Below are 25827 nucleotides of genomic sequence, written 5' to 3' on the forward strand. Positions count from 1 at the left end.
TTTCAGGGATCTCTCAATCATTCACTTTTCTCACTTTCACGCTCATTCGTGTATTTAGCCAAGCTTTGCTATTTGTCTTGCTTATCTGTTGTAACTTCCTTGCCAATTTTCCACACTGTTTAGAGTAGCAGGTTCTGACTTCATGGAATTCCAGATCTGTGAGGCACAAAATTAATCATGTATTACTTCTATATTAGTTTTCCTATTGCTGTATAATAATGTCACCACAAAATTATTAACTTAAAACAATACATATTTATTTTCCCACACTTTCTGTGGGTTGAGTGTCCTGCCACAACTTAGTTGGGTCCTCTGCTTAGAGTTTAACCAGGCTGCAGTCTGGTGTTGACTGGGGCTGTGGTTTCATCTGATGCTTGACTGAGGAAAGGTCTACTCCTAAGTTTGCTCATGCTGTTGGCAGAATTCTTTTTCTTGAGGTTCTAAAACTGGGAGATTTGGTTTCTTTCTGATTGTCAGTGGGAGGAGGGCACCTTCAGTCCCCACCGAGATTGGTGCCATCCTTTGCTACCTGGTTTCCTCCAACATGGGCACTTACTTTCTCCAAGTCAGCAGGGGATAAGTTTCCAGCAAGATGAGTGTTACAATCTTGTATTAGTCAGGATTCTTCATAGAAACAGGACTAATGGGGTATATATGTATATGTATAAAAAGAAATTTATTATAAGGTATTGCCTCACACAGTTTTGGAAGCTGAGGAGTCCCATGATATGCCATATACAAGCTGGAGACCCAGGAAAGCTGGAAGTGTAGTTGGAAGGGTTGATGTTGTAGAGTCCAGTCCTAGTCTGAAGGCCAGAGAGCTAGGAGTAGTGAAGGCAGGAGATTGATATGCCAGCAAAGAAATCAGGCAGAGAGTGAATCCAGGCTCCTTTTGATCCTCAGCGGTTTGGATGGTGCCACCTACATTGGAGGGGACCCTCTGCTTTACTTAGCCCAATTAATTCAAATGCTAATCTCTTCCAGAAACACCCTCACCAGAAATAATGTTTAATTAGCTATCTGAGCATTTCAGGGCCCAGTCAAGTTGACCCATGAAATTAACCATCACTATTACGCAGTGTGACCACATAATCATGTACACGTAACTATATACAACCTGTCACCTTTGCTGTATTCTATTGGTTAGAAGCAATGCGTAGGTCCTGCGTACAAGGGTTTGAAGACCAGGAGGCAGGGATCATGTCACAAATGTCTAGAACGTAGAAATAAAAATTACTAAAAACATATGCTAAATAATACTATATTGTAATACACAAAAAAAATAAAATGTCAATAACATTCCTCACATATATAACACTTTGATCCCTCTACACACTCTGGCCTCTATTCTAATTGTCTTTGAATCTATTTGTTATTACTCACAGGTTCAACTAACTTATGTTCTAACTCAAAAGTTCTTTCCTTGCAAGTGTTCAATCACAGAGAGAGTCTTCTGACCCTGGCCATTGAGTTTTCTTGGTGAGACTGACCCTATTTTTGTCACTATCATTCTTGGTTTCTTTTGCTTCTTGGAGACTTTACTTACTCATTCTTATCTTCCCTCTGTCAAACAAATGTTTTTTTTACTGTGTAGACAAATTCCCCCATCACTAACTCCTGACCTCCTCTTCTCAGTATTTCAGTCTTTCTCCACTTCTACAGCCCTTACTCCATTATTTATCCACCCTCCAAATTAGTACTCAGTGCTGCACACTGCTCCCAGTTACATTAGCAGCTAATTATTTTGGTTTTGGTTTTTCTATAGGCATTGTTTTTATTGTGGTAACAACATATAACATTAAACTGACCATCTTAACCATTTTACCTGTACAGTTCCATAGTATTGTGCATATCCACAAAGCTGTGGGGCAGACCTCCAGAGCGTTTCCATCTTGCAACACTGAAACTCCATACTCATTAAACAGCCCTTCTCTTTCCCTCTTTCAGCGTCTAGTGACCACCGTTCTACTTTCTGTTTGTATGCAGTTGACTACTTTATTTTATTTTATTTTTTTTTATTAATTTATTTACTTTTTAAATACATTTGTCTCTGCCTTCCCCCCCCCCCCCCTTTCCCTTGCCCCCTCCCACCTTCCCTCCCTCAGCTCTTCCCCTTTGGTTTTGTTCATGAGTCCTTGCTATATGTTCCTTGACTTTCCCCTTCCCTTCCCTTTCCCTGCCCCCCCCTTCCCTCTTGTCTCTGTTGATTTCTTTTCCTTTCAGTGTTGCTGGCCATATTTGCCTTGCTTCTTTGCATTGTTGGTTAGGTTCCGCTTATAGGTGAGATCATATGGTATTTGTCTTTCGCCCCCTGGCTTATTTCGCTTAGCATGATGCTCTCCAGTTCCATCCATACTGTTGCGAAGTTTAGTACTTCTTTTTTTCTTTCTGCTACATAGTATTCCATTGTGTATATGTACCATAATTTTTTGATCCAATCATCTACTGATGGGCATTTAGGTTGCCTCCAACACTTGGCTATTGTAAATTGTGCTGCTATGAACATTGGGGTGCATAGGTTCTTTTGTATTGGCGTTTTGGTGTTCTCAGGGTATAGTCCCAGCAGGGGAATCGCTGGATCAAAAGGCAGTTCCATTTTCAGCTTTCTGAGGAAATTCCACACTGCTTTCCATAGTGGCTGCACCAGTCTGCATTCCCACCAACAGTGGACTAGAGTTCCCTTTTCTCCACAGCCTCGCCAGCACCTGTTGTTTGTGGATCTGTTTATGATGGCCATTCTGACCGGTGTGAGGTGGTACCTCATGGTGGTTTTGATCTGCATTTCTCTAATGGCTAGTGATGCAGAGCATCCTTTCAAATGCCTCTGGGCCCTCTGTATCTCCTCCTTAGAAAAGCATCTGCCCAGGTCCTTTGCCCATTTTTTGATTGGATCGTTTGTCTTCTTGGAGTCAAGTCGAGTGAGTTCTTTGTATATCTTGGAGATCAAACCTCTATCTGATGTATCATTAGCAAATATATTTTCCCAAATGGTTGGCTCCCTTTTCATTTTGCTGATGTTTTCTTTAGCCGTGCAGAAGCTTCTTATTTTGATGAGGTCCCACTTGTTTATTCTTTCCTTTATGTCCCTTGCTTTAGGAGACATAGCAGTTGACTACTTTAGATACCTCATGTAAGTGACACCATACAGGGTCTGGCAGAAGGAAGGCCTGCTTGAGTGTGGGTGGTTGGACAATAATATGGGTGTAAAAATTTATAATTTTAATTTGATGATTTCACCTAAAATGTCGTGTGGTATGTTTGAGTATGATATTGTTATGTTACAGAATTACATACTTATGATTTTGTAATAAAAGATTTTGTAATAAAAAAGCGGCATTATTTGTGCTGGACCCTGTAGAGTATTGTCTTTCTTTGCCTGGTTTATTTTACTTAGCATAGTGTCCTTAAGGCTTATCCATGGTGTAGCATATGATAGGATTTACTTCTTTTTTTATGGCTGAAACATTCCAGTGTACATACATACCACATATCCTTTATCCACTCCTTACCTGATATAAGTTTGGGTTGCTTCCACCTCTTGGCTTTTATGAATAATGTTGCTGTGCACATAGGTGTACTCATATCTGTTTGAGACCTTGCTTTCAATTCTTTTGCATATATACCCAGACATGGAATTACTGGATAATATGGCAGTTCTATTTTTAATTTTTTTGAGGAACTGCCATAGTGTCCATAGTGATTAGAAAATTAGTGTTTAATTCTCACTTTATATGTGCTAAAATTTGGCATGATTGAGTTTTTAAATATATGTTAAGGGACTAACAAAGCTGGGAGCTTGGCTTATGATTTGTTCTTATTCTCCCCACCCCCCACCAGGTAATCCTGGAATGGAGCTATTTTTCTTCCTTCTCAATATCCCTGCCTGTTTACTTATCAGTTTATGTATATATGATGGTCATGACTGAGGTCTCAGTTTAATTCTGATATAGGATTTTAGCTTTAGAGATAGGAGGACATATTCTTATGGATGATTGATTAAGAAGAAGCTCAAGGGACATGTTTACTCCAAGAGGAAATTTATTCCTTTTTCCCTGTCAATATATATCTATTAATTCTGATTTAAGGGCTTAAAATTGGTGATGGTACAGGAGGGGACTCTTTTGGATATTCTCTATTTTCTCAAAAATATGCTGATGAAAATATTTATTGCTTCACTCACTGTACAAGTTTTCTAAAGGAAATTCAGCATTTATTCATTATTGTTAACAGCTCTTCTGTCAAATTCATATAGTTTCCATGCATTAAGTTAACCTTGGAAATAAGCCTGGTATACCTCAAATTTTTCAGGTACATTATGATTTTGGTCTGCGTAACATTCTGTCAGTTCTGCGAACATTGGGAGCAGCAAAAAGAGCCAACCCCACAGATACGGAGTCCACGATCGTCATGCGCGTCCTACGAGACATGAATCTCTCTAAACTGGTGAGATTCACAGATGGAAATGTTCCACTTGCTCGTATCAGTTCAACTAACTAAGCACAAATGAGATGTAGAAATATTTATTTAATATGCTCATTTGAAATGCCTAATTATCAGATTAAGTGCTGGAGAGCATAACTGTAAGTTACACTTTTCCAGTTCTTTTTGTAGTGACTCATGTCTAGTCTAACATATGCCTAATCTGATTAAAGGGTTAAAAATATCCACAAGTTAAGTTTCCAAATACCTTGAATCATTTTTGTGTTTTAGAGCTAAAATCTCACCTTTAAAGTCTGAAGAGTCTGCAGAAAATTGTATATAAATTTTACAAGCGTGTACTAATTTTGCACTCTCTTATTTTGTGGTAGAGACTGGTAATCAATTGTCCAGTATCAGCAGAATATGTACAGGGTGACACAATGGTATATTTTTATTTCAAAATGAAAGTGTGAACCAAATTCCAATTCATGAATTTACTACTGTCTTTCATTATAAATTTTTTAAAATTTAAATTAGAAATTTTAGAGTATGTAGCCATACCCCAACTGGTTATCTTATACATAAGAAGGTTATCAAGTAGGCAATATTTAATTTATTTCCATTTTCTTCCTTTTTTCTCTTCTTTCTCCTTTTTCTCCCCTTTCTTTTTTTAAAAATAGTTTTTAATTTATAGGAAACACAAGGGAAACATTTCTTGACTTCCAAGAAAATGATATTTTATTTACTAATGGTTATGATAAAATGATCTGGGCTGTGTTAGCCATCATCAATTTTACCTGGACATTGCTATGATTTTGCCAAAATAATTGCTCCAATTACCCTTTTTCTTCTTTTCAAGATTGATGAGGATGAACCTTTATTTTTGAGTTTGATTGAAGATCTCTTCCCAAATATTCTTCTGGACAAGGCAGGCTATCCTGAACTGGAGGCGGCAATTAGTAGACAGGTAGTACACTTCCCGGGGCATGAAGCACCATATTTGTTTCACGTGAATTTCATGGTAATCGCATGAAGGTCCTGCTCCTGCAAATCTGTGGGTTCTGAGAATACTGCCGAGGCTGTGATTGCTATATGTTTTTTTTTGTGATCTGAGTATATTTTAATATATTGTTGCTAATGAATGTGGTAATGGAAAATAAATACATTCAATTTCAATAAATTGCCATGTAATTTGCACATTAGTGATTTCTGCTATTTACATACAAGGATGAGTTGATTAATATTTTCAGGGAATATAGGAAAACGAACCTCAGAATGTTTAAATGTTATTATTTGTTGGCCAGGGCTTGGTTGGATGTGCCTGCTGTTTTGAGAGAGGCTGTTGCGCTCCAGGGCCAGCCCTCTCCCTGCCATCTCACAACCGCATGCCCTGTCCGCCCTGTGCTAGTCACCCTGTTATTGATGGAAACCATTCCACAGATTCCTAAACGAACTGTGATAGGCCAGCAGGGGCTGGGAGGGCTCCGGTGGTGGCCTGGCCCATGCTGGTGTGGCTCTGTCAGAGTGTCATTTGCAGTGACCTCATGTAGCTCCTCAGCTGTCATTTTTTTTCCCCTCATGATCACTGGGATTCCTTCCTCGGGCTCTGGGGGAATCTGTACTATTAGGTGTCTGGGTTTCCCACAATACCTGGTGCAGCTTTAACTTCTTAGAGTCTCCGAATAATGGAAATGAATTTTGTAAACCTTGTGCCTCAATTGCCTTTCCTATGAAGAAGAGCTTGGGAAATAAAGTTTCACAGAAATAGTGATTAGCTCACTTGAGGAGAGACTGGAGACAGTGGCGTTGGGGAAAGAACGGGAGGAGGAACCGGGGAGTCCCGACTCCCTCCCCGTTCGGTAGTCTCCATTGTGGGCTGGAAAGGCGCGACCCCAAGGAGGCAGAAGCGGGGCGCGCATGAACCAGACTGCCTGCGATTGAAACGCAGTCCGCACAGGGGTTGGATCCTCAGCCGAAGGGGTCACAGAACTGCCCAGAGGCCCCTGAGGGGAGACTAGAAACGGAGGCATTGGGGAAAGAACGGGAGGAGGAACCGGGGAGTCCTGACTCCTTCTCCTTGCCGAAGTCTCCATTGCGCGGGAAGAGGCCACACCCCCAAAGAGCCAAAAGCCGAAAAGCAAACATAGACACCCCCAAAACACTCAGAGCAGGCGCGCACACTTGCGCCCAGTGACTGGCGAGGGTTGGCGAGCGTGTGTGTGACCCACCCGGGCTGGCAAACGCTTGCACCTGCCGGCAAGGCCTCACACAGACTGGCACCCATACGGCCTGCGAGGGATTGCACAGAGGGGCAAGGGCAGGCGTAAATTGACCCGCCCGCCGCGATTGCAGAGCGGCCCACAAAATAAGTAGAGCTGCCCAGAGTCCCTGGAGGAGAGACCAGAAACAGGATTAACCGGAGAGCTGATTTCCTCCCATTTCCGTAGTCCCCATTTGGCGAGGGCAAGCAACGCACCCAAAGAGCCAAAAGCGGGGAAAACACACAATAGAAGACTCTAAACTGACCAGTGCCGCGAAGCTCGCGTGCCAGGGAGGTCAGATGAGCACGGGAGGTCGCGAATAAGCCCTCTGGTCTGGGGCAAACACATGCGAGCCCAGGCAGGTGGGGGACCCTGCCGCGCTGGGAACGCGCTCAAGGAGCTCTCGTGAGAGCGCAGAGAGATCCCAAAAAATAGCCCAGCCCTGACCGAAGGGGTCACAGAGCTGTTCCAAGCAGGAGTCAGACACAGGCATTAGACTCCTGAAAGGCTCAAACAAACAACCCAAGGCCCTATAGGGTCAACAACTGACATCATCAGAGGCAAGCCCAGAAAGAAAAGCAAAGGACAAAAATACTTAACAGACTCTCACAAAAATGGGAAGAAAAAGAAGTTCTCCCCAAATGAGTGGAAAAGGGGACTCCCCACAGAGAGAGCTCAATGAAATAGAGGCAAGGGAACTATCAGATATGGAATTTAAAACAATGGTTCTAAGGAAGCTCAATGAGCTCAGCCAGCTCAAAGAGAACTATGAGAAACTGCAGAGAAACTATCAGGATCTTACAGCAAACTATATCAGCCTGGAAAAGGACATAGAAACTATCAAGAAGACACAAGAGGATATGAAGAATACCATTTCTGAATTGAAGAACACAGTAGAAGGAATCCAAAGCAGGCTGGATGAAGCTGAGGATCGAATCAGTGAGATGGAGGATAAGGTAGAAAAAAGCTCCCAGAAAGAGCAAGAAATGGAAAAACGGCTCAAAAAGAATGAAGAAGCATTTAGGGAAATGCAGGACAACCTGAAACGCAATAATATCCGTATAATAGGGATACCAGAAGGAGAAGAAGAGGAGCAAGGAATAGAGAACCTCCTCGAAAAAGTAATGATGGAAAATTTCCCTAATTTGAGGAGAGAAAGGCTCTCATGGATCCAGGAGGCACAGAGGACCCCACTCAAGAAGGACCCAAGGAGGTCCACTCCAAGACACATCATCATTAAAATGGCAAATGTCAAAGACAAAGAGAGAATCCTGAAGGCAGCAAGGGAGAAGGAGAAAGTAACATACAAGGGGGCCCCGATACGCCTAGGAGCTGACTTCTCAACAGAAACACTCCAAGCCAGAAGGGAATGGCAACAAATATTCCAAGCCATGAAAAGCAAGGGCCTACAGCCAAGGCTGCTCTACCCAGCTAGGCTCTCCATTAAAATAGAAGGAGAAATACGGAGTTTCCCAGACAAAAGAAAGCTAAAAGAATACATCTCTACCAAACCAGCACTCCAAGATATGCTAAGGGGACTGGTTTAAGCAGATGAAGGAAAAGAATGAGACGGAGAGGAACACAAGTACAAAGAGAAAAGATGAGTAAGTTTCTATCAGTAATATCTCTCAATGTGAATGGACTAAATGCCCCAATCAAAAGACACAGGGTAGCTGAGTGGATAAGAAAACATGACCCACACATATGCTGCCTACAAGAGACCCACCTCAGAGCAAAAGACCTACACAGATTGAAAGTAAAGGGATGGAAAATAATATTCCAAGCAAATGGACATGAGAAAAAGGCCGGCGTTGCCATACTTGTATCAGACAAAGTCGATTTCAAAGCAAAGGCCATAAAGAGAGACCCAGAGGGGCACTTTATCATACTTAAAGGAAGAATCTATCAAGAAGACATCAACATTGTAAACTTATATGCTCCCAATATAGGAGCCCCCAAGTTTATAAGGAAATTGTTGGATGACTTCAAAAAAGATATAGATAGCAACACACTGATAGTAGGGGATTTCAACACCCCACTGTCCAAAATGGACAGATCTTCCAAACAAAACATTAATAAACATATCGTGGAGCTGAATGAAACACTGAATCAAAGAGACTTAACTGACATATATAGAATCTTACATCCCAAAGAAGAAAAATACACATTCTTTTCAAATGCTCATGGCAGTTTTTCAAAGATAGACCACATGATAGGACACAAAGCAAGCCTCAGTAAATTCAGGAAAATTGAAATAATACCAAACTTTTTCTCAGACCACAAGGCCTTGAAACTCGAAATCAAACTCAAAGAGAAACTTCAAAAACTTGGAAACTCATGGAGACTGAACAGTACACTTTTAAACAATGAATGGGTCAATAATGAGATAAGAGAAGAAATCAAAAAATTTCTGGAAACAAATGAAAATGAACAGACAACTGTCCAAAACCTATGGGACACGGCAAAGGCGGTCCTGAGAGGGAAGTTCATAGCAATACAGGCTTACCTTAAAAAGATAGAAACATTTCAAATAAAAGACCTAACACTACAACTTGAAGAACTGGAGAAACAACAACAAATAAATCCCAGAGCAAGTAGAAGGAAGGAAATAGTCAAGATTAGAGCAGAACTGAATGACATAGAGACAAAAAGAACAATTCAGAGGATCAACCAATCCAGAAGCTGGTTCTTTGAAAAGATTCATAAAGTGGACAAACCTTTAAGCAGACTCATCAAGAATAAAAGGGAGAGGACCCAAATTAATAATATCAGAAATGAAAGAGGAGAAATAACAACTGATACCACAGAAATACAAATGATCATCAGAAACTATTATGAACAATTATATGCCAAGAAATTTGAAAATCTGGATGAAATGGACAAATTTTTAGAAAAGTATAATCTTCCAACACTGAAGGAGGAAGAAACAGAAAGCTTGAACAGACCGATAACAGTTGGGGAAATTGAAGCAGTCATCAAGAAACTCCCAGCACACAAAAGTCCAGGGCCAGACGGTTTCCCAGGAGAATTTTACAAAACATTTAAGGAAGAGCTAACCCCTGTCCTTCTCAGACTATTCCAAAAAATCCAAGAGGAGGGAAGACTGCCAGACTCCTTCTATGAGGCCAGCATCACCCTGATCCCCAAACCAGATAAAGACCCTACAAAGAAAGAAAACTACAGGCCAATTTCGCTGATGAACATAGATGCTAAAATCCTCAACAAAATATTGGCAAACCGCATCCAGCAATACATTCAAAAGATTATCCATCACGATCAAGTGGGATTCATCCCAGGGATGCAGGGATGGTTCAATATACGCAAATCAGTAAACGTGATACACCACATAAATCAAAGAAAAGACAAAAACCACATGATCATCTCGATAGATGCAGAAAAAGCATTTGACAAGGTACAGCACCCATTTATGATCAAAACACTCAGCAAAATGGGAATCAATGGGGCATTCCTCAACGTAATAAAGGCCATATATGAAAAACCTACAGCCAATATCATACTCAACGGGCAAAAACTGAAAGCTTTCCCACTAAGATCGGGAACACGCCAAGGATGTCCGCTCTCACCGCTTCTTTTCAACATCGTATTGGAAGTCCTAGCTACAGCGGTCAGACAAGAGAAAGAGATAAAAGGCATCCAAATAGGAAAGGAGGAAGTAAAACTATCATTGTTTGCAGATGACATGATAGTGTACATAGAGAACCCTGTAGACTCTACCAAAAAACTCCTCAACCTAATAAGTGAATTTGGCAAAACAGCAGGATACAAAGTCAACATTCAGAAATCAAAGGCGTTTTTGTACACCAGCAATGCAATAGAAGAAGAAGAAATCAGAAAAAATATACCATTCGATATAGCACGAAAAAAGATAAAGTACCTAGGGATAAATTTAACCAAAGACACAAAAGACCTGTATGCAGAAAACTATACAACATTGAAAAAAGAAATTAAGGAAGACACAAATAAATGGAAGCATATACCGTGCTCATGGATTGGAAGAATTAATATCCTTAAAATGTCCATACTACCAAAAGCAATTTATAGATTCAACGCAATCCCTATTAAGATACCAATGACGTATTTCACAGAAATAGAACAGACATTTCAAAAATTTATATGGAACCATAAACGACCTCGAATAGCTGCAGCAATTTTGAGAAAGAAACACAAAGTAGGAGGGATCACAATACCGGACATCAAACTCTACTACAAAGCCACTATACTCAAAACAATCTGGTACTGGCACAAGAACAGACCCATAGACCAGTGGAACAGAATAGAAAGCCCAGAAATAAGCCCAGGTCTCTATGGACATCTAATATTTGACAAAGGGGGGCAGAAGTATAAAATGGAGCAATAACAGCCTCTTCAACAAATGGTGTTGGGAGAGCTGGATGGCTACATGCAAAAAATTGAAATTGGATCATCAGCTGACACCATACACAAAAATAAACTCAAGATGGATAAAAGACTTAAATATAAGTCGCAACACCATCAAAGTCCTAGAGGAGAACTTTGGCAGGAAACTCTCAGATATCCCACGCAGCAATTTTTTCACTGATATGTCTCCTAAAGCGAGGGACATAAAGGAAAGAATAAACAAGTGGGACCTCATCAAAATAAGAAGCTTCTGCACGGCTAAAGAAAACATCAGCAAAATGAAAAGGGAGCCAACCATTTGGGAAAATATATTTGCTAATGATACATCAGATAGAGGTTTGATCTCCAAGATATACAAAGAACTCACTCGACTTTACTCCAAGAAGACAAACGATCCAATCAAAAAATGGGCAAAGGACCTGGGCAGATGCTTTTCTAAGGAGGAGATACAGAGGGCCCAGAGGCATTTGAAAGGATGCTCTGCATCACTAGCCATTAGAGAAATGCAGATCAAAACCACCATGAGGTACCACCTCACACCGGTCAGAATGGCCATCATAAACAGATCGACAAACAACAGGTGCTGGCGAGGCTGTGGAGAAAAGGGAACCCTAGTACACTGTTGGTGGGAATGCAGACTGGTGCAGCCACTATGGAAAGCAGTGTGGAATTTCCTCAGAAAGCTGAAAATGGAACTGCCTTTTGATCCAGCGATTCCCCTGCTGGGACTATACCCTGAGAACACCAAAACGCCCATACAAAAGAACCTATGCACCCCAATGTTCATAGCAGCACAATTTACAATAGCCAAGTGTTGGAAGCAACCTAAATGCCCATCAGTAGATGATTGGATCAAAAAATTATGGTACATATACACAATGGAATACTACGTAGCAGAAAGAAAAAAGAAGTACTAAACTTCGCGACAGCATGGATGGAACTGGAGAGCATCATGCTAAGCGAAATAAGCCAGGGGGCGAAAGACAAATACCATATGATCTCACCTATAAGCGGAACCTAACCAACAATGCAAAGAAGCAAGGCAAATATGGCCAGCAACACTGAAAGGAAAAGAAATCAACAGAGACAAGAGGGAAGGGGGGGGCAGGGAAAGGGAAGGGAAGGGGAAAGTCAAGGAACATATAGCAAGGACTCATGGACAAAACCAAAGGGGAAGAGCTGAGGGAGGGAAGGTGGGAGGGGGCAAGGGAAAGAGGGGGGAAGGCAGAGACAAATGTATTTAAAAAGTAAATAAATTAATTAAAAAAAAAAAAAAAAAAAAAAAGAAATATCTAAAATTTGGTAAGCTAGCATATGCTTGGTTACTATGTTGTATCAATAAGAAGGTAGGACTGTTATAGAATAAAGAAAACATATACAAACTCAAAAAAAAAAAAAAAAAAAAAAAAAAAAAAAAAAAAAGAAATAGTGATTAGCTCATATTTACAAAATATGTTTCGATTCCTTGAAGATATTTGTAATAAAAATCAAGTATGTTAGTATTAAATAGGTATTTTGCTTTTATAAAATCAGTGTATATAAGTATTAATCTTTATCAGCGAAGAGTGATAGTTCATTTTGTAAAATGGCTTCTTTATCAAATGGCCAAATTATTGTAGCATCACCTAAAAAGCTAAATATAAAATAATTTAATAATTTATAGGGTAAGTTGCATTAGTAAGTTGTAGCATGTGAAAAATCTGGAGTATACATAATATAAAATGATACATAATTGTTATCCAAAATGCATAATTTGTAGTGCGTTTAAGCATAGCAGGCTAATTAAGAGCGTAAACTGAGAAGCTGTATTTCTGGGGCTCAAATCCCCACCTCATAACTTTACAAGTATTAATCTTGGCCCAATTACTTAGTCTTTCTGTGCCTCAGTTTTTTTTTATTTGTAAAATGAAGATATCAATAATACCAATGTCACAGTGTTGTTATGAAAATTAAACTTAAAATAGTTTGGCACAGAATAACTTCCATACAGTATTTGGTAGATAAAAACTACTCGGTGGATTTATAAAGAGCTTGAAGTTTATATGGAATTTCAGTCAACCTGGTATGCTAGAATATTTTTCCATCATTAAATGTCATCTTTTAAATTATACATTTAAAATACATGTGATGCTTAAACCTTTATTCTTAAGTTTGCTCTTAAGATATACATTCAATAAAATATTAATATTAATGTATTCAATCTCCAAAGACATGCAGATGTTTCTTATTAGCTTGGCATAACATTTGATTATGTTTACCCTGCTTTTCATCTATGTATATATATTCTTTCATGCAATATATATTTTATTGTGGTAAAATGCAGAATATAAAATTTACCATTTTAGCCATTTCGAGTGGACAGTTGAATGACATTAAACACAGTCTCATTATCGTGTAAACATTAACACCATCCATCCCCATACCTTCTTTTTTCCCCAGACTGAAATTTCATACCTATTAAACAATAACCCCATTCCTTCGCCCCCTCATTCCACGTCTATGCTTACTGTGAGCATAATGGTAAGTCTGGCTCACTGGTGATGTGGCCTAATGTAGGGCTTTTTTTTTTTTTTTTATGTTTTCAGGTTGAAGAAGCTGGTTTAATCAACCATCCACCTTGGAAGCTGAAAGTCATCCAGCTGTTTGAAACACAGAGAGTTCGGCATGGAATGATGACCCTGGGGCCTAGTGGAGCAGGGAAGACCACCTGCATCCACACCTTGATGAAAGCCATGACAGGTAAGGGGCCGCCAGACTGCGTTGCTCTGGGTGACACATTTAAATAGTTGTGACACATTTGAATGCCCCAAAAGGAAGCAAAGGTAGATACATTAATTTTTTTTATAGGAGGGAATACTACTTTACTGATTCTTAGGTACATTTTAGAGAGAATATGTTACATTAATTGACCGTAAGGAAAAAACATGTCTTTCCATCTTTACTGAGATATAATTGACACATAACATTGTTCAGTTTAAGGTGTACAGCGTGTAGATTTGATACATTTATAAATTGCAAAATGATTAACACCACAGTATTAGCTAACATCTCCATCACATAGTTACTGATGGGGGGTACCACATCCTGCGCAGAGTCCCCCCAAGGCACTGCGGATGGGGAAATAATGTAAGTCTTTCCAGATACTTCTCAGTCTGCCAGGAAAAGGGGGTGGCGATTCCCGCTAGTGGAGAATGCCTGGAGCCCTTCTCTTGAAGTGGCTTTTATTGAGAATGATGTGCACAGGGATTGATGGATGCAAAGCTCATCAATCAATGTCAAAAGGCTATGTTTATAGAAAACAAATAGAGATCATACATAATAATTGAAGGAACACAGAGATTTGCCTCAGGTCAGACAGAGTGGCTGGCGCCCATTGGACTCTGAAACCTAGGAAACTGATCACATTCTCTGCTTGTCCCCAAATATCAGTACTCCTTAACTCGAGGGCATTCTTAGCAAAGTTTCATAGGATTTAACGCATTCCTTTTCCAGGCCTAATTGTCCCTGGGAACTGCCTGATCCCATTTAGGGCTGTACCTGCTCTTGGTATTGTTTCATTGACCTGGTCAGGTGGGTGGAGTAGAGCAGCCAAGAGATAAGGAGACTTCTTTCAGATAGAATGAGGACTCCGGCCAGGACAAAGCCGAGGAGTGAGGGTCTTTTGTCCCTTCTCTGTGTCCCCCAAGTCCTTCCCCGATGGCTCCTATTCAACTATGCCTGCCATTGAGGGGTCTTACTCATCACTGATTGACTAACCAGCCATCCTCCGGGGCCAATCAGGGTGATGTGAGGGAGTCAGGGGCTGAGCCCCTGCCAGGGGGATAGGTTTTGTCTCCTCAGTGGCCTATTGTCCCAAGGCCTCCTTGCTCAGCTCTAGCCTTGGGGCCTTCTTGCCTGTCGGCAAGGCTACAGTCCCTGAAACTAGGAGAAATGGTTCCCAAGTTACCGTTTCTTTTTTGTGATGAGAGCATTTAAGATCTACTCTCCTAGCAACATTCAAGTATATGACATAATATTATTAGATATAATCGCCATGCTGCACATTAGTTTCTCAAATTTTGTTAATCTAGTAACTGGAAGTTTGTACCTTTGATTAATATCTCTCCACTTCCACCCCTTCCCAGCTCCTAATAATCACCACTCTGTGTTCATATGAGACGTTATTCTAGGGTCCATGTGCAGTAAGTCTTCACCTTATGTTTTATATAGGTTCTTGGAAACTGTGACTTCAAGTGAAACAACAAAATGAAAACAATTTACCATAGGCTAATTGATACAAATAAGACTTAAGTTCCTATGTCATATTTTTGGCCACAAAAACAAAATAAAAGCTTCTAAATAAAGAAACAAAGCAGTTCTAATCTTAAACATTGAACTAAATGTTAGCTATACATATAAACTAATTTTTCACCCGGAATCAGTTGTTTTTCTTGTGAAGTTAAATAAATGCATTTAATTGCCGGATATCCCTAAGCCTCATATCTAAGTCCCTAGCCCAAGGTAATCTAGGGATAATGTTCATTGTCATGTTCATGATTATTCTTGTATTCTCTTGTTCTGATCAGACACTGATGACTCTGTTCCTAAGAGTATCGGCAGCCCTTAGCTGTGGCAGATTGAGTTCCATAATTTCATAGAACTTTGGTTGTTAGAATGCATGCTACGTGGTCCCACAGGGAAGGGTGCCTGGTTGGAACCCCGGTGCACTTGCTGGTGTTTATTTTACAGTCCTGTACATGTTAGATTCAGTCTCAGTTTTCTCATCTAAGGGATGAAGTGAATTCTGTATATCAAAGTTCTACCTATTGGGCTTTCACGCTGAGAAAGGACTATGCTCCCAGCTAGAACCTAACTCCACCAAAACTGAGCTCACACCTGCAGGACTTACCCTGTGGTATTCAGTGTGTTGTTAATATCTATTTTAGGATTTTTACATAGCTTTAAAATGATGTGCTCTCTTTCTCAAATTATTCTTAATACTTTTGTTGTTATAAAACTGCCTTCTGTTAGCTATAAATGCACCTGGTACAAAGACTTGAGCAAAATGATCACTAAGTACTAAACAATACAGATACATTGTATATAATATGATATGATATGGTTAATATGATATATACTATAGTAATTTATATGGCATCACTGGTGTTGGAGAAGGTCTTTGCAAAGATGAATTAATCATTAGACTATTTGCTGTTTATTAACTTGTTTTTGGTATTTCCTTTTTATTAACCTGTTCTTAGTTTTAATTGGTAGGCCAAACATTTGTTATCTTAAACATTGTTTCTTAATGAAAACTTTAATTATCCAAAAGATTGAGAAGGTAATTGGGCTGAACTTCTACTGAGGAAGTGCAAGACCCATGCATGTTATTTATTCCCTTATTCACCATGCATTTTTCATTACATTTCTTTGATGTCCTCTACTTGGAGGTTTTGCTAGGTTCTATACTAGAAATGGGAAAACAGGTATGAAAAAATGACCATGTCTTCGAGGAGCTTACAGTGTAACAGGTGACAGACACGGGCACAGATTCTTAAAAGTGATCATGGAATTACTCTGAGGAAAGCTTGGATAATTACCCTATGGGCAGAGGTGAAGGAGAGCAGAATCTTCTCCAAGGAATTATAGAAAGGCTTGGAGAGCAGGTGCTGCTTCCTCTGAGGTTTGGAGGCTGAGCAGCAGGTGGGCAAGGGGCATTCTTAGTACAATGGAGATTGTGCATGGAGAAGGGGTACAGAGAGGATGATACCCCCAGGGACCTCCTTTGGCATGAATAAATGGTAATTGTATGTGGCTGGGAGTGGGGGAGAGGAGGAGATGCCGCAGAAGCTATTGGAGCCCGACACCGTCCTTTGGCCTGCCCCTACTGTATAGATGGGGCTGTTGCACAGCTTCTCCCACAAACACCAGCGGTTTCCCCTCGTTTTTCAACTTTATGACTTTCCTTGAAGCTAGGAAACTGGCTCAGCCTGTAAATAGGGGTCCAGTGGGAATTAATGCTCCAAGGCAGCCATACCCTTAGCCAATGCAGGAGAACAGTTGATGGCAAATGCTTCACCTCCTGTCTTTTAGAGGGACACTGCTTCTGTGACCAGCTCAGCACTGTGCTTTTAATGGACTCCTGTCCCTTCTGTCTCACTCTCTTTCCCCTGACTTCCAACCAACTCCCAGCACCCATGTTCTTGTCCCAGGCTTTGCTTTCTAGGGAATTCAAATTAGTACAGTAGGTGTGACATGAGGAGTTTTGTAAGTCATGCTAAACACCTAGGTTTTATTCTGTAGGTGATAGGAAGCCATTGAACCGGGGAGTCATATGGTGCTATGGTCAACCCTGAGTGTAGAAGACTATCTGGTGGCCATGTAGATAACAGACTGAGGGATAGGTAGGGTGGTCTGGTGTCCATAAGAAGGGGACGGCAAGAAAAGGGTGCCACCCTAAGACAGAGTCCATCAAGGTCGAATGATGAGGGCACTCGAGAAATGCCTAAGAGGAGAATTTACAGGAATTACTTTAACCAACATTTTGAAAGTTAAGCATTTTTTTTTTCTTAAAGTGCTTTCCTAAAAATGTTATGGTTTTCTAAATGAAAATGATATATCTACCTACTACCATAATGAAATAATTTTTGGTGGTTTCTCTTGTGTGGGAAACAGACCAAGTTCAGGTCTTACCTATGATTCCCTCATACACTTTAAGAGTTTGCTGGCCTTTTGTAAACTGTGATTAGACTTAAAAAGAAGTATTGCTAGTCTAATGGCTATCACCTAATGAAAAAGCCGAATTGTGACTAAGTTGAATTTGAGCACCATAAAATACTGCAAATAATTACCTTGATGCTTTCTGTGATTTTGAAAAAAGAGAATTCTGGTTTAATTTTCTAAGTAGGTTTTAAATATGTAACCCCTTTTCTTATGTGCACGTCCGTGTATCTATGCCTGTGTCAATCTCTCACATGGTACATAATATTTTAGCATCTATTTTATGGTTTTATACTTTAAACCTTATTTGTCACTTTTCTTCTTGTTAACCACAGTCCCTTATTTGCAGAATCCAAAACATTTTAAGAGTAGTTTTAGAGTTTGAAAGATTTGAATACGTTTTTTGACATTGGCCACAAAAGGAAGTTCTTGATTCCCGAAACACATTAGTTTAGCTTATTTTTTTCAAATAAGCAAGACCACATCCCAGCAAATCAAAGCTGGTAATGGAGAGATTGAGTAATCTTCCAGGTTATATTTCAGATATAAGGTTTAATCTAGTACACCATAAACCAACAGGATTGTTTTTTAGCTGTGTAATTGGAAGAGTTTCCAGATTACATTAATTCCTCATCAATTCCAACATGGTATCCTTTTTTCCCCTAATGTAACATGTAGTTTTCTTTTCCAGAAGATAAAAAAAAAAGTGCTTTAGGCAATAAAATATGAAGCTAATTATGACAACTTGGAAATATAGTAAGACATACATTTTCAATGTAATTTTGCATTTTCACATTTTGAACACTTGCTGACTCTACACTGCAAATTAGTGCAATGGAGTATAATGATGGTTCACTCTACACCTGAGTTGTTTAAAATTTGGATTTACTTGCTGTAGATTGTGGAAAACCACATCGGGAAATGAGGATGAATCCCAAAGCAATTACGGCCCCCCAGATGTTTGGTCGGCTTGATGTGGCCACGAATGACTGGACCGATGGGATATTTTCTACTCTTTGGAGGAAAACATTGAGGGCTAAGAAAGGTAGGAGATGAACTACAAGTACTGTTTTTGACATGTACTTCTAAGTAAAATCTTAGGTGACTCTTTAAAATTAGTAGAAAAACTATATTCTCTAATAGTATCATAGTCAAGACTAAGAAATCCTAAATTGGTATAATATTTGTGAATGTTGAAATACTAAAATTATTGAATAGCGTATTTAAAACCTTTTTTACCCTTTTCCTCCTTAGTTTTTTGGTTAAAAAGGGAATTATTTTACTTTTGAAAAAATGTTTCTGTATCTCTGTGATATCTCAGAATAAAATTAAAAAAGCTGTTAAGGAAAATTGATAGTAATGAATAAAATGATTTTACCGTACCTATTTTCACTGAATATTTTGAAGATGTTGTTCTTAGTTAAGTACAGCCTATTTAAAAAAACTGATTCTTTTATAAAATCACAGGAGGAAGTGGGCTTCTTCAGAAAGAAAATTGTGTATAACAGAAATGAAGTCTGTACTGAACTAACAAATTATTCTGTTTAGATGTACTCTGGTGCTTGGTTGTTGTTTAACGAAACTCATTAAGGGCTACATTTGTGCATGCATAATTTCCGCTCTGCCTTTGGAATCTAGGGGAGCATATCTGGATAGTTCTTGATGGTCCAGTAGATGCCATCTGGATTGAAAATCTGAATTCCGTTTTGGATGATAACAAAACTCTCACCCTTGCCAATGGCGATCGAATTCCCATGGCTCCAAACTGCAAGATTGTTTTCGAGCCTCACAACATTGACAATGCTTCTCCTGCTACCGTCTCAAGGAATGGAATGGTTTTCATGAGTTCTTCTGTCCTGGACTGGAGTCCTGTTCTTGAGGTATAACTGCAGTCTTTCTTTTGTATAATTCGGGAGGAAAACAGATCCTTTAGCGTTCCTTTAGAGTACATGCTGATTTTTCTGCAGACCTGCAGGGTGTAATTGCATTTTAATGCTAATGTTTATGGAAGATCCTTGAGTGCTCTGGGACATTCAAACCCTCATGGCCCCTTACAGATTTCTTCAGTGCTCTCTAATCACGTTCTGTGATTTCCAACCCTTGGGTTGTGGAGTAATTGCAAGGCCCAGGTGAATCAATAACCCCACCAGACTGTGACTGAATACATAAAATTTAATTTTATCACTTTGAGGATTCCTGACATTTTTAAAAGGTGCTCATTCACATAAAGTTTGGGAGCAACCATCTTAGAAAATTAACTTGAAGAAGACAATTTATTAAAATTACATGTAAGGGATTTTTATTAGATTCAGTAGTTATATTAGTTTTAAGTTTTACTTGGAAATAATATTTCAGATAATCTCTCTTCAATTCATGATATAGTATTTTATTACCACCAATATAGTCTAGAGTATATTGCTTATAATTAGATGATAATTAAATAGATATATAGTTTATGGCAAAATGCTTATTTGATAAGCCATTTAAAAGTCTTTTTTGACATTGTTAGTCAGATTTATTATTTTCATTTATGTAAAATTTTTGGAGATGATTTCAATAGAAAACTTATGAATTAGCAATTTGGATAAAGTAGATGTTTATTTTATATTGCCATTAAATTTTTGTGCTCCTGTTTGCATATGGGTATATCCTCACTTATAATAATGCATATTCTGAATTTGCACAACTCCAAGTTTTGAAGGGTTTATATTTGGTAACATATGAAGATGTGAAGGAAGGGATTATGTAGCAAAATGATACCAACCTACTGTCACTAAAAGCACTTTTAAAGATTTCAAATTTTACAATTTAATTATCCATTCATTAAGGAGGTTACAGAGCAATTGTTCTTAACCCTGGTTTTGCAAAAGTAATCACCAGTGACAGTGCTGATAATACAGAATAATTGGGTCACACCCCAAGTCCACCACATTAGAATCTCTGGAGGGGGAGAGGGGTTGCAGGAATTGTTTTTGTTTTCTTAAAGTTCCTATAGATTCAGGCTTGGTAACTATAGATCCTGCAAACTCCAAGTCTAAGTGTATTTATGTGATTTTCCCCCAATACTTCCAATTTACAAAGGCTTTAAAAGCGACTTTAATGCTCTTAGCTAACAAATAGTGTGAGTTTGCTGTTTGTGAAATGAGCTTCTATTATTTTCTGTCCATGTTGAGGCTGAATAGTATGTTTACACTAATGGTAGACCTACCTAATACTTTAAATGCCTTTAAATAATGCAGTTTCTCCTTACAAATGAGTAGGAAGAAGCAAGACTCACAAAAAAAGTGAGATTGGACACGTTTAAGGCAGTACAAGGCTGTTCTGAAAGAGTTATTAGAAGGCAGAGCAATGGGCACAGCTGGTGTTCATGGGAATCTCAGCTACAGGGAACCAAGCTGGTTACTGGCCCATGTATGGTGGTTTTGGTTCCTTCAACTTAAAAGTGCTGGTTTGCTTTTGTTGATATGAAACCATGGTAAATTTATAAATTGATGAATAATTTGAAACCAACATTTTATTCTGTTTGGATTCACTAAGAATGAGCTGGTGTCTTTATGCCAAGAGAACTTTCCTCACCTTAAGAAAATATTGTTTTATTTTAATTGTTATTTTGTTATGAATCACATGTACTTTACTAATATTAGGTTGCACAAATGACTAAATTCTCTATTTACCTGAAGATTCTTTGATATTTTTCTACATTAATTAAATAATTCATTAAGTTGGAAAAAGTAAGAAACAACTATTTGTGAAAATCTGTTTCCCATTTTGTAAAACCTGGCTATGGGTTCCCTTTTTTCATCTTTTATTCTGTTTTCTTTTAAAAAATTATTTCCATATATTTGCCTTCTCATTTTCTCCTAGAATATTTTAATGAAGAGATGAAGCCTTTTTTTCCATCTTGGCTTCAAGACTGGAGCACATGTGTAGTGTAGTGGATGAACGTGCAGACACTGGAGGAGACCTTGCTACCTACCAGCTGTAGCAGCCTGGTCATGTCACTTAGATTCCATGGGGCTTCAGTTTCTTCATATGTAAAAGGAAGTTTATAATAACTCCTACCCCCTAGAGTTGTTTTGAGCATTAAATGAGTTTTAGTAGTTGATGGAATTTATATTAAGTCTTGGCCCATCGTAAGCGCAGTGTGATCATTAGATAATATTAATCAATATTTTAAATATTTTGTCTTAAAATGGCTATTTTCCTGCTGTGCTAATAAATTCAATTAATGCATTAATCTGTACACTGACAGGGATTTCTCAAAAAACGCTCACCTCGAGAAGCTGAAATTCTTCGTCAGCTGTACACCAAGTCTTTTTCCGACCTGTATCGCTTCAGTATTCAGAACTTAGAGTACAAGATGGAGACGCTGGAGGCCTTTGTAATCATGCAAAGCATTAACATGCTGCAAGGTTTGATCCCTCTGAAGGTAAGTTCCTCAACTTTCTGGAGAATTTCTCTCATTAGTGGAGTCATGCTGTACAGAGAGTGCAATATATGAAATTCATTTTGTTAGAGCTATGGGGGAAGGGAGATGTTTCAAATATATCCCTGCATGTTTTGTATTTTTCTCTCTGTCTCTCTCTTTTTTTTTTTTTCACAAAGCAAGCCATGGTTTTATAATTTAGTTGCAGGTTCACAGTCATCTGATAGGCATTCTAAATTTATTTCACAAATCGGCTTGGTTGGTATTCCTAGAGATCAGTTCTGCATTTGTTCCCCAGTTTTCTTTACCTTTCCTTTGTTTTTGTTTGTGGGGGGAGAAATGTTGACCCTTTTACATCTTTGATATTTTCATTAAAACCTCAAAGCAAAGTTTTGGTTTGAGAATTAAGTAATTAAAGTTTTCACTTTTGCACTCAGGAGCAAGGTGCGGAGGTCACGCCAGAGCACCTGGGGAGGCTGTACGTCTTCTCCCTGATGTGGAGCATTGGGGCGCTGCTGGAGCTGGACGGCCGGCGCCGGCTGGAGCACTGGCTGCGTTCTCAGGAAGCGCTGACCTTGGATCTGCCGCCACTAGCAGGGACCAATGACACCATGTTTGACTATTACGTCACGTCTGACGGTGAGGATGCTCGCTTCCGCTCATAGAACACCTGGGAACAGTTACTTACAAATACCTCACATTTTTACACCATATATATTTTTATAAACAGTTATTAAATTCTTGGCTGTAAAATTAAAATAGAAATTTCAGGTGTGAAGAAAACAAATTGTTTCTTTTTCAAATACTGATTTCAGTTCTGTTCCAAATGCACACTTTCCTCATGTTAAATCTATTGTGTAATAAACTTTTAATGAATTAAAAACAAAATTTAAAAATCATCCTGTCATATCAATTTCAGCTATTCATTTGATGCAATCAGCAATTTATATAAAAATTACAAGGTGTGAGGTATATTTTTACCAACTAAGTGTATATCTATAAATCTATAACTATATATTTTAAGTATTTATATGTGCATACATGTATATGTAAAGTACATATATACACATATATGAAATACATATATAATATTTACATAAGGCATCCTATGGCATTTTATATTTTGTCTTACTGTTATGGAAGCAAGTAATGAAAAGTTTGTGAGAGTAAATATTTTAAAAAGATTTTAGGTGCATACTACTGCCATAATGTTCTGTATTTTTATACACTATGTTATTGAAAACCTACATATTTAAAAAGAAAATTTCAGTATATTTTGAAATATTTCTTAATAGTACCAATTTGGAATAGTTCCTAGGGAAATTTTGACTCATGCTTAAATAGTACTTAGACATCTGATTTTAATGATCTTTATTATTTGGGTAGTTTTTAAGAGATGCCTTCATGAAATGTCAAGGATGTCTGCCCATTACAGTTAGTTAAATTATTAATAGGAATGTGAAGAGGTGAATGTTTTCTTTTTATCTCAGGTAAATGGATGCACTGGAACACACGTACTGAGGAATATGAATATCCACCTAATGCCACCCCAGAATACAGCTCCATCCTGGTGCCAAATGTTGACAATGTGAGGACTGACTTCCTAATTAAAACCATTGCTAAACAGGGCAAGGTATGACTCTTTAACTTTTATTAAAAATCACATATTCTTTTAGACTTCTGGCCAAAATGGAAGCATAGGTTGGTACACTTTACCTCCTTGCACAACCTAAAGGACAACAAATTTAAAAGCAAAAAACAACCAGAACCGCCTGAAAATCAAACTGTATGGAAGTCCGGCACCCAAGGAGTTAAAGAAGAAACATTCATCCAGACCAGCAGGAGGGGCAGAGATGGGCAGCCAGGGCAGAGAGGATGTGTGGCAAGGCAGTGGCAGGAGGACCAGGCAATCCCACATTTGCATGTGGATAAACTGGAGGAACAGCTGGGGAGAGAGACAGACTGCTCAACTCAGGGTTCTAATGTAGGAAAAGAAAGCCTCAAAACCTCTGGCTATAAAAACCTGTGGGGGTTATGGCAGTGGAAGAAACTCCCAGCCTCACAGGAGAGTTTGTTGGAACACCCACAGTTGTGTATGTTCTGGAGGGTCCCAGAACATACACAAACCCACCCACCTGGGAATCAGCTCCAGAAGGGCCTTATTTGCTTGGGGTAGTGGGGAAGTGACTGAAAGCCGGCTAAAAGCCGAGCAAGTGGCATTCTTCTCTCTCCAACCCTTCCCCACATACAGTGCCATAATGCAGTGACATGGGTTGCCCTGCCCTGGCAAATACCTAAGGCTCCACCCCTTACATCATAACGGGCATGCTGAGACAAGGAAATATGGCCCAGATGAAAGGACAGATCAGAACTCCAGAAAGAGAACTAAGTGACGAGGCGACAGCCTACCTATCAAATTCAGAGTTCAAAACACTGGTAATTAGGATGCTCACAGAAATGGATGAGTATGGTCACAAAAATAGAGGAAAAAAGTGAAGGCTATGCAAAGTGAAATAAAGAAAAATACTCAGGGAACCAAGAGTGAAGGGGAGGAAACTGGGTCTCAAATCAATGATTTGGAGCAGAAGGAAAACAATAAACATTCAACCAGAACAAAGTGAAGAAACAAGAATTCAAAAAAATCAAGAGAGGCTTAGGAACCTCTGGGACAACTTCAGACATTCCAACATTGGAATCATAGGGATGCCAAAAGGAGAAGAGGGAGAGCAAGAAATTGAAAACCTATTTGAAAAAATAATGAAGAAAACCTCCCCAACCTGGCAAAGGAAATAGACTTTCAGGAAGTCCAGGAAGCTCAGAGAGTCCCGAAGAAGTTGGACCCAAGGAAGCGCACACCACGGCACATCATAATTACATTACTGAAGATTAAAGGTAAGGAGAGAATCTTAAAAGCAGCAAGAGAAAAGGAGACAGTTACCTATAAATGAGTGCCCATCTGATTTCTAAAAAGAAACCTTATAGGCAAAAAGGGGCTGGCAAGAAGTATTCAAAGTCATGAAAGACAGGGACCTATATCCAAGATTACTCTGTCCAGCAAAGCTATCATTTTGAATGGAAGGTCAGATAAAGTGCTTCACAGATAAGGTAAAATTAAAGGAGTTCATCCTCACCAAGCCCTTATTATATGAAATGTTAAAGGGAGTTATCTAAGAAAAAGAAGATCAAAACTATGAACAGTAAAATGACAACAAACTAACAACTATCAGCAACTGAACCTAAAAACAAAAACAACTAGCAAACAAGTAAGCAAACAACTAAAACAGGAACAGAATCACAGAAATGATGATCACGTGGAGGGTTATCAGTGGGGTGTGGGAGGGGGAGCATGGGGGAAAAAGTACAAAGAATAAGAAGCATAAATGGTAGATATAAAATAGGCAGGGGGAGGTTAAGAATAGTATAGGAAATGGAGAAGCCAAAGAACCTATATGTACGACCCATGGACATGAAACTAAGGGTTGGGGGGAAATGGGGTCGGACGGGACTAAAGGAGAGAAAAAAATGGGACAACTGTAATAGCATAATCGATAAAATATACTTTAAAAAAACGAAAAAGAAAAAATAAATAAAAATTAGAATGAGAGAAAAATCCCATACTTTAAA

The 25827-nt window shown here is 39.0% G+C and overlaps 1 protein-coding gene across 1 annotated transcript in view; it reads left to right on the forward strand.

Annotated features, from left to right (window-relative positions):
- Window positions 1-25827, forward strand: part of DNAH5 (dynein axonemal heavy chain 5) — a 248071-nt gene that overhangs the window by 130813 nt on the left and 91431 nt on the right. The window contains exons 41-48 of the mRNA XM_054578641.1: window positions 4309-4443; window positions 5279-5386; window positions 13664-13817; window positions 18676-18822; window positions 19416-19657; window positions 22030-22206; window positions 22641-22842; window positions 23694-23836. Coding sequence (XP_054434616.1) covers window positions 4309-4443; window positions 5279-5386; window positions 13664-13817; window positions 18676-18822; window positions 19416-19657; window positions 22030-22206; window positions 22641-22842; window positions 23694-23836 — 1308 coding nt within the window. The remainder of the gene's footprint in view (window positions 1-4308; window positions 4444-5278; window positions 5387-13663; window positions 13818-18675; window positions 18823-19415; window positions 19658-22029; window positions 22207-22640; window positions 22843-23693; window positions 23837-25827) is intronic.

The sequence above is a fragment of the Pteronotus mesoamericanus genome, unplaced genomic scaffold (genome assembly GCF_021234165.1).
Source record: "Pteronotus mesoamericanus isolate MK-2021 breed Mesoamerican mustached bat unplaced genomic scaffold, CSHL_Meso_final contig_50, whole genome shotgun sequence".
In the NCBI taxonomy this organism is placed as follows: Eukaryota; Metazoa; Chordata; class Mammalia; order Chiroptera; family Mormoopidae; genus Pteronotus; species Pteronotus mesoamericanus.